The sequence below is a fragment of the Sciurus carolinensis genome, chromosome 4, assembly GCF_902686445.1.
Source record: "Sciurus carolinensis chromosome 4, mSciCar1.2, whole genome shotgun sequence".
Lineage (NCBI taxonomy): Eukaryota > Metazoa > Chordata > Mammalia > Rodentia > Sciuridae > Sciurus > Sciurus carolinensis.
Window position 1 is genome coordinate 8,437,151 of NC_062216.1, and position 8,717 is coordinate 8,445,867.

At 54.1% G+C, this 8,717-nt stretch overlaps 1 protein-coding gene across 1 annotated transcript; it reads left to right on the plus strand.

Moving 5' to 3' along the window:
* The first annotated feature begins 484 nt into the window (after positions 1 to 484).
* Sox7 (SRY-box transcription factor 7) lies at positions 485 to 6,895 on the plus strand. Its single transcript, XM_047549571.1, has 2 exons — positions 485 to 919; positions 4,286 to 6,895. The coding sequence occupies exons 1-2, from the start codon at positions 682 to 684 to the stop codon at positions 5,206 to 5,208; spliced, it is 1,161 nt and encodes a 386-aa protein (XP_047405527.1). The 5' UTR covers positions 485 to 681; the 3' UTR covers positions 5,209 to 6,895.
* The last annotated feature ends 1,822 nt before the right edge of the window (positions 6,896 to 8,717 follow it).

Consider the following 8,717-nt stretch of genomic DNA (forward strand, 5'->3'; position numbering starts at 1 on the left):
AACCGAGGCAACAGACATGACCTCCCGAGAGCTAGCGGGCACCCGCAGCGTGGGGAGGCCCGGAGCAGCCCCCAGCCCAGCCCAGGCCAGCGTCTGGGGAGAGGTGGCCAAAACCCGGTCATTTCAGAAAAGCTTAAGAACGGCTCACTGGCCGATCTGTGGGGCTGCATGGCCAGCGTCTCCCGCGGCCGCCTGGAAGATCCAGTGACAGCTTTTGGGGTTCGGTTTTCGTTGCGGGAGGAGCTGGTGGAGTCTGGCCCTCTGAGGCCGCGGTCCGTCGGGGTGGGGGGCTGGACCTGACTCCCTCTGGAGCCCAGGCGCCAAGACCGCCTGCCGCGCCCGCCTGGGCACCTGCGGCCGAGAGCAGGCGGGGCGCGGATCCCGGGACGGGCGGGAGGCCGCGGGGCGGGCCGGGGGCGGGCGCGGAAGAGGTCCTCCCTCCACCACACCCCGCCGGCAGGTCGGAGCCGGGACGCGGCGGCCGGGGACGCAGGGAGGGGGCCGCGCCAAGACCGAGGGAGGGGCCGCGCCGCCTTGGAGAGTCATTGGAGGACCTGGCGGCCCAAGCTGATAAATAAGGGGCCGCGCGGAGGCAGCGGGCCAAGTTGGACGCCCCGGCCCGAGCGAGGGCCAGGTCAGCGCCGGTCCCGCAAGGAGAAGTCAGGCAACCCCCGTGCGGCCATGGCCTCTCTGCTGGGAGCCTACCCGTGGCCCGAGGGGCTCGAGTGTCCCGCCCTGGAAGCTGAGCTGTCTGATGGGCTGTCGCCGCCGGCAGCCCCCCGCCCCCCGGGGGACAAGGGTTCGGAGAGCCGTATCCGGCGGCCCATGAACGCCTTCATGGTGTGGGCCAAGGACGAAAGGAAGCGGCTGGCGGTGCAGAACCCGGACCTGCACAACGCCGAGCTCAGCAAGATGCTGGGTGAGTGATCGTGCGGCCCCACGCGGGCTGGGCACACCCGGAGGTCAGCGGGCCAGGGGCGCGGGCAACGGCAGGCCTGAGTCTGGCCGGTGCGGGCGCGCGGAGCGTGCGTACCACCGACGCGTGGGAACTCAGGCGCTAGCTGTGCCGGCGAGGTTGGGCGTCTGTGCAGCCCGGGTGTGCCTTGTGCCGGGAATCGGAGCCTGGACATCTTGGCCAGCGAGGTCCAAAGTGAAACCGCGGGACCAGCCCAGGTTTCCGAGGAAGCCCATCCTTGGGACTGGAGTCGAGATCGGGGCCCCAATAGGCGGCAGCGACACGGTAGTGGCCCAGCCCGGGCAGTCTAACGACAGGGACCCGCGCGCACAGACACTGCCAGAACGGAAACGTCGAGGTTGGGTGGAACCGGCATTTACTGGGAAGACCGAAGCGGGAAAACCCATCTTTCCTTGCACTGTAGGATTGGGACAATCAAAGGGAGATTGTCACGGATAAAGCTAAGCAGGGACGAATCCTTGCTTTAACTTAATTATTAAACTAACAGCAGGGAAAAACGGTCTACCTAAATAGACGTGGTTGGTGACACTTCTGTCGCAGGAGTGTAGGTAACTTGAAACAGATGCTTAGGGCGGCTAGTAAGGGTCTGTTCTGGAGCCCACCGTTTCTGGCTGCGTTGCTGCCATGGCAGGGGCTGGGGCCTGGAGTCCAGGTCTGAGGAACACAGAATGAGTATAGGACATGAAGATATTGGGACCAAGTGAGGATATTGGGACAGAACTGTGTTCGTGTTGGGATTTATTTTCTCTTCTATGCCTAAAGATGAACACTTTCCAACCCCACCTTACTCTTGACCTCTTTGCCCTTCGTCTTGGTTTTTATTCGTTTTAACCAATGGAAATCTTTCAAAGCACATTGTGCTTGCAGTGGGGCCAGGCCCTGTGAGAAGGGACATGAGTGGTCACCCGACCCCACCCGCCTGGAACGTAGCCCTTCCTTTTTCCGTAGGAACGCAGGGCTCCTTCCTTTGGCGGAACCGTGGAGCGAGAACTGACCCCCGCTTTATGCTGGCCAAAGCTGCAGGCCAGCAAGATGGGTCTCAGTGCTCCTGCAGCTGGGGGAGTGCTGGGTTCCAGGAGCCCCTGGCCCACCACCTGGCACTGAGGCTAGATGTGCCGTGTTGTGTCGGTGGGCGGGTGCCTTCCTGTGCACTTTTCTCTGTATAGATAGTAAAATGTATATTTTGTACTGTTAGCATAAATGAGAAATATTCTTATATATAATAATTTTTCTTTGACCTAAAACTTTATATTTTCTTCATATTTTAAAATATTTTTAAATAAATGAAAGCATTTTTTTTTTCTCCTGTGGGTCCTATTGACCAAGTACAACAGAAAGCCCCTAGTTGTGACCAGGTGCAGGCAGACGGGAGGAGAGAAAAGGCTGGGGAGACCTGCCCTACAGATTGAGACCGCCTGCTCCCCAGAAGGGGCAAGCAAAGGGGCGCAAGAGGTGAAGTCCTCCTGCCAGCTGGTCCCTGTCTGGGACTGGCACCTAGGCTTCCAAAGGTTACAATTCATTTTGCAGGAAAGACACTAATTCACTCCTGCTTAGCCTCCTGCCTGTGTAACTGGGGGAGGGAAAGCCACACAGTGTTGCTTTTTAAAATAGGGTCTTTGTGCAGTTGTTAACCAGGGGCAGCAGGATGAGCTCCTTCCACACCATGGTCTTTCTCAGCCCTTCCTTTTCTGACCTGAACGTGAGTTCCAACATTTTCCAATCTAGGCCTTCCAAACTTTTAAAAACGTCATCTAGTAGCACTAGTATTTTTAGTGTGTTATGACAATTAGATAGTTGTAGCATTTAAAAACAAACCTGTATTTTATTAATATGACAACATTCAAGTATATTTAGAAACTAGAGTTGCATTTTATATTCAGATCATGGGATCTGGATTGTGTATGGATCGTGGACCTCTTGCAAGAGCTTTGTGGCCTTAGCTGCAGGCTGGAAACCAATGTCTAGATCTGAATCTAGACTTCATAATACTCTTCAGGTCACTTTTTTAAGTGACAGCTAATTATAGTAATTAACAACTCCCTGTAACAGTTATAAACTTTCACCCAAGGAGTAGAACATCTTTAATAATTGCCCATCTTGAACCCTCAGCCTAAAATCTTTGAGGGCCTGGCCCAGGGAGCAGCCAGCCTGGGCACTGGTGATTACCATTCACATGACCCTGTACTTGGCCCTGTGCTGACTATGCCAGGTGAAAGACAAGGTCTCTTTCCTTACAGGGCTTAGTCAGAACCTTGACCTCTCAGCTAGTGGGTCTCAGACTTCAGAATATATTAGAGTTGTGGGGGAACATGTTAAAGTTGTAGAATTCTGAACCAGCCCTGAGAGAAATGGATCCAAGGGGTCTAGAAGAGACCCTCAGAAAAGGCTGGAGCCAGAGGGGTGTACAGTGTACATTGAGAAATGGAGAAGAGACACAAAGTGATTTGCAAAACAACAGGCAAGGAACAACAGATAGAAAACAAGTTCAGGCAGCTTTTAAGCGTGAGTGGGTTACAGGAAGGGGATGTTTCTTAAAGAGAGAACTCTGTGTTGGGTAGAGCCGAGTGTTTGGGTACCACAGTTTTGAGTTGGGTACACATAATATTTTTATCATCAGGAGAGACTCAGGGGAGTCAAGGTTGGCTGGGAGTCTAGCTTTCATGTTGGTGGTGTTGCATGCAGATGTAGCATTCTGGCCACACTCAGGTCTTCGTACAGCAGAGTCCTACTGACCTTCAGAGGTAAGGAACAGCCATGTGTTAACTTAGTGAGACCCGGACTTTTCTTGCATCTGTGAAACCATTGGCTGAGCCTGGGTTCCCTCACATATGGGCTGTGCAATTTATGCCATAAGTCATTTTTTAAGAGACTGGGAATTTTCATCAAAATGCACAAAAGATTAGAATTGACTCTCAAGGGGTAACAGGAGCCCCGATACATGTCACAGTGGTCATTAGATTTTTTTCCTGCCGTGACATGGTCCAGAGGGCCTTTCCCTGTCCCTGTGATCCCACACTTTCCAGTCGTCAGGTTTGGTGTTGTGTGAGAGGTTATGGTCTTTGTGAGCACTCGCGTGAAGTGGCTTTGCGGACCCAAGCAGGAGGGCTTAGTTCGGCTCGACCAGGCGGACGCGGATGCGGATGCGTGTGGGATCGGGCTAGGGAGAGGCGGAGAGGCCGAAAGAAGGCGGCCAAGTGAGCGACGGAGGTCGCGTGCATGTGCGATGAGGAGGCGTGAGTGTGGGCAGGTGCATCCGCAGCGCCAGCAGCGCAGATGCTGAGCGTGGCCTTCTCTGGCTTGTGTGAGCAGGAAAGTCGTGGAAGGCACTGACGCTGTCGCAGAAGAGGCCCTACGTGGACGAGGCGGAGCGGCTGCGACTGCAGCACATGCAGGACTACCCCAACTACAAGTACCGGCCCCGCAGGAAGAAGCAGGCCAAGCGCCTCTGCAAGCGCGTGGACCCCGGCTTCCTCCTGAGCTCGCTCTCGCGGGACCAGAACGCCCTGCCAGAGAAGAGCAGCGGCAGCCGCGGGCCGCTGGGGGAGAAGGAGGGCAGGGGTGAGTACTCCCCCGGCGCTGCCCTGCCCGGCCTCCGGGGCTGCTACCACGAGGGCCCGGCTGCTGGCGGCGGCGCCCCCGCCAGCGTGGACACGTATCCGTATGGGCTGCCCACGCCCCCGGAGATGTCTCCCCTGGACGTGCTGGAGCCGGAGCAGACCTTCTTCTCCTCCCCCTGCCAGGAGGAGCACGCCCACCCCCACCGCCTGCCCCACCTGCCAGGGCCCCCTTACTCCCCCGAGGTGGCCCCCAGTCCCCTCCACTGCAGCCACCCCCTGGGGCCTCTGGCCCTCGGCCAGTCTTCCGGGGTCTCTATGATGTCCACTGTCCCTGGCTGCCCCCAATCTCCTGCCTACTACTCTCCTGCCACCTACCACCCTCTCCACTCCAACCTCCAGGCCCACCTGGGCCAACTCTCCCCTCCTCCCGAGCACCCTGGCTTCGATGCTCTGGATCAGCTGAGCCAGGTGGAACTTCTGGGGGACATGGATCGCAATGAGTTCGACCAGTATTTGAACACTCCTGGTCACCTGGACTCTGCTGCTGGGGCTGGGGCCCTCAGTGGCCATGCCCCACTCTCCCAGGTGACCCCATCAGGCCCCACAGAGACCAGCCTCATCTCTGTCCTGGCTGATGCAACTGCCACTTACTACAACAGCTACAGCGTGTCCTAGAGACAGAGGCAGGAGCCTGGCCCAGCCCTGGCCACCTGTGTGCTTCCTGTGCACCAAGCGGAGCAGAGACCACATGGTGCCACTGGCTTTCCTCTTGGACCCTCAGCTGCCAGGAGGTCGGAACTGCTGGCCCCGGCGGCTTTCTCCCAAGCCAGGACAGGCTCTGCTGGTTCAGTGACCCTTCTGTTCCTTCAAATGAGCTTCACTGGCTACATTCCAGGAGCGCGGGCCTCCAGTTGCCGAGACTCCCTTTCAGTAGGATTTCCCTGCCCTCTCTTCCTGTCCCCATCATTACAACCAACGGTGGGAATCCAGGCAGCGCTCGACCCTCTCCTGTGTTTGACACAGCCACGCTGGGCCTCTAGGTGCTCCAGAGGAGGGTGAGAAGAGCCTGGCTCCGTCTCAGTTCTGCTGCAGCGAGACGCAGCCTGCCTCTCTTGCTCTCTTCTGCCCCCTGGAAAGTGAGGATGGCCTCATTACAAGTCCCCTGCTCCACGGTGTTCTCAGTATTTTCTCAAGGCTTATGGAAGGAAAGCAGGGAAGCTTCTCTACGAGCCTGTTCATGTGCAGCCTGGGAGCGTTGAGCGTGCCCAGCCCAAGGACACAGGCTCTCTGCTTTCCGTGCTCCCTTTCTCAGTCACCCTAGGACTCCCAACGGGCCTTCCAATTTGAGGAAGACGCTCATCCTGATTTGGGAAATTAACCAGTATGGTTAACTGCATCACTGAAAATGAGACTCAATTCAAACTTGTTTTTTATTTTTTAGATAAATTCTTCTTTTTTATTACACACACTTCAAGACCAGGTACAGTGTGAGGGGGCGCCTGTGCACACCCTTAGACACAAACCTGCACAGCCTGACTCCAATGTTCTTAGCAACGGCAGCTTGTCCCCACCGGCTGCTCTGAATGACCGAGAGCCAGGGACCTAAAAGAGTGTTGCAACAAACCATGGCGTCACCTTCCCCTCGGGGCGTGCACTTCCCACTCTCTGGGCTCCCTCTCTCCCCTTCCTGGCATTTCTTTCTCTCGCCCTGTTTCTTCCTGTACCCCTGAATTGGTTCCTAACTCAGAGAGCCCCTGAGTACAAGCCCAAGCGAGAGTCCTCGAGTCCTCTGTCGGTGAGGGACTGGTTTGCTCACGTTCCAGACATGCACTTCCTTAGCTTGTCTTGGAGCAGCTTCCTTGTGGCACCTTCCTGAGGTTCACTTCCCAAACCAGAAATTCACTGTGACTGAAAATGTTTCTGAGCCGGGCCCACCCAAACGTCCCCACCCTGCCTGACCTCCTTGAAGGAACATACCCAACAGTCAGCTGACAGACACGTGCACGTCTTTTGACAGCAGCGTATTGCCTGTATGAAGTGTGTATATTCTTCTATTACTTTCACCTTATATTTTTTATTGCTGACAGCTTTTCTTCCTTCCAAGACATCTTATTGTAAAATCACTTATAAGATTAATCTTTATATTGTGACTGTATATGCCATTTGGTAATAAATAGTAAATCATTGGTGATATGATTGACTGGAACCCAGTTGAGAATGTGTATTGATAATCCTGTAAAATAGCACCACAGACATTAAGTTCAACTGTTCCATTTTTTGTAAGAACTACAGATGCTTGCAACAGTTGTGAATATTGGTTTGCTGAAAATATTTAATTTAAATAAACATTTTTGTACCGTGACCATTTTGTCATTTGAAATACAGTTTTGCAAAAAGAAAAAGGTTTAGATTGAGGCATGAATATTAAGCCAGTGCTACTTACATAACATTGGTCAAAAAGTTCTCTGCATCAAACTTTTATTTGGTTGGTGTCATGCCGGAGTGGTTTATTTTATTTCATGAATCCTACCAAAGGGAGAAATTCTAATTCACACACTGGTAACCATGGTGCTCTCAGTGACATTGACAGCAAATACCAATTCACAGCCCACAGGAAGAAGAGTTTTCTCCTTGCGAGGACCTTTCACTCTTATGGGCCACCTGATGATAGAAAGTGAGTCTTCTCCGATTATTTGCTTACTTGAGACGCCCACGCCATTTTCCTCTTTATGAAATAATCTTGAAAAGCACCCCCTTGTCCTGTCCTCTGTTGATTGTGGAGGCCGCATGGCAACACTCCTGGGCTCTGATGGCTCGTGGCGCTCTGAGGAGAAGGCTGTTCACAGATGTGGCACCTGGTGAGGTTTAGGGTTACGATTCTGGCCAAAAAGTACCTGGAAACACTGATGATTACTCAGCACCATGCAGGTCACCTCCGCCTGGCCTCTCTCCATGGCAAAGCAGTTGTAACTTGTTCGAGTCAAGGGTAGCCTCGTGCTTTCCCAGGCCCCCTGGGCCAAGGAGTGGGTCTTGGGAGGGCCCCAATGGGCCTCTGTTCATCCTTCAGTTTTGATCATGAGCTATAGTCATTACTTTAATAGCACTTTATAGGTGTACAGAGCTTTACAGGAGGTTTTATGGGCATTTCTCATCCACAGCCCCAGGTGGGGCCCGTCATCCACCCACCAGCATGGCATAGCCAGGGACACCGAGGTCCAGGGTGGGAGCTGGCGTGAGGCTCCCTCTGCTCCCCAGGTTTTCAGCATCTGTCCGACGTGTTAGTTGGCAGCGTTTGAACCAAACAGCCTTTATTTTAGCGTTTCACCATGGCATGGAATGATATGCCCTCCAGACCCCACCTATCTCAGCCCAGGGAAGGAACCAAGAGGAAATTCAGGGACAGACTGTCATGAAACTGAAGGTCTGTCCCTGCCGCCGGCTGATGATGGCAGTGTGTAAGTTGATTGCCTGCCTGCAGTGCTTGCTTGGCATTGCCAAATGACGCATTTCATTCCAGGACACACCATGGGGTGGGCATTGTCTCTGCCTCCCGAGAGGACAGGAGGTGGGCAGACAGCAGTGAGACAACTGTGCCCGAAAGCCAGGGGTCTCTGAGACTTTCAGCTGCCTCTGCTGAGTACCTCAGAAGGGTGTATCTCTGGGGACCAGAGCACTGTTTTGCTTTGGCTAATGAGATTTGATGGCGATGCACAGCAATGTTATTTTTCTGAAGTGCAGATGTCCCCTCTTCAGTCCTTACCTTCCGATCCTTCAGCAACTGCTTGTTCCCCGCAGCTCACAGTACGGAGGTGGACTCCCCACAAGGGGCAGAGGCTGTACCACTGTTTTTATAAACTCTGCAAAAGTAAGGGGACTTTTTTGTTCTTTCTTTTAAGTCCTATACAAGCTCAGGCTGATAAACCCTGGTTCAGTCCCCATATGAGTGACTTCCTATGGCCAACCCTTTTCTTTCTAGAAGTTTGGCATAGAGTCCCTCACTGCATCTCACCCCAAGGAAGCCTGTTGGCCTCTGAAGATGCCCCTCTTTCCTATGCTTCAGCATCTGCACCAATGCCATTTCCTGACCTGGAGAACCTCATTACCATTCTGGGGTGACACCCCACCTACTGCCCAAGTGGGGCTCAGACATCTCCAACCCTGCCTGGCAGAGGACCTGGCCACTC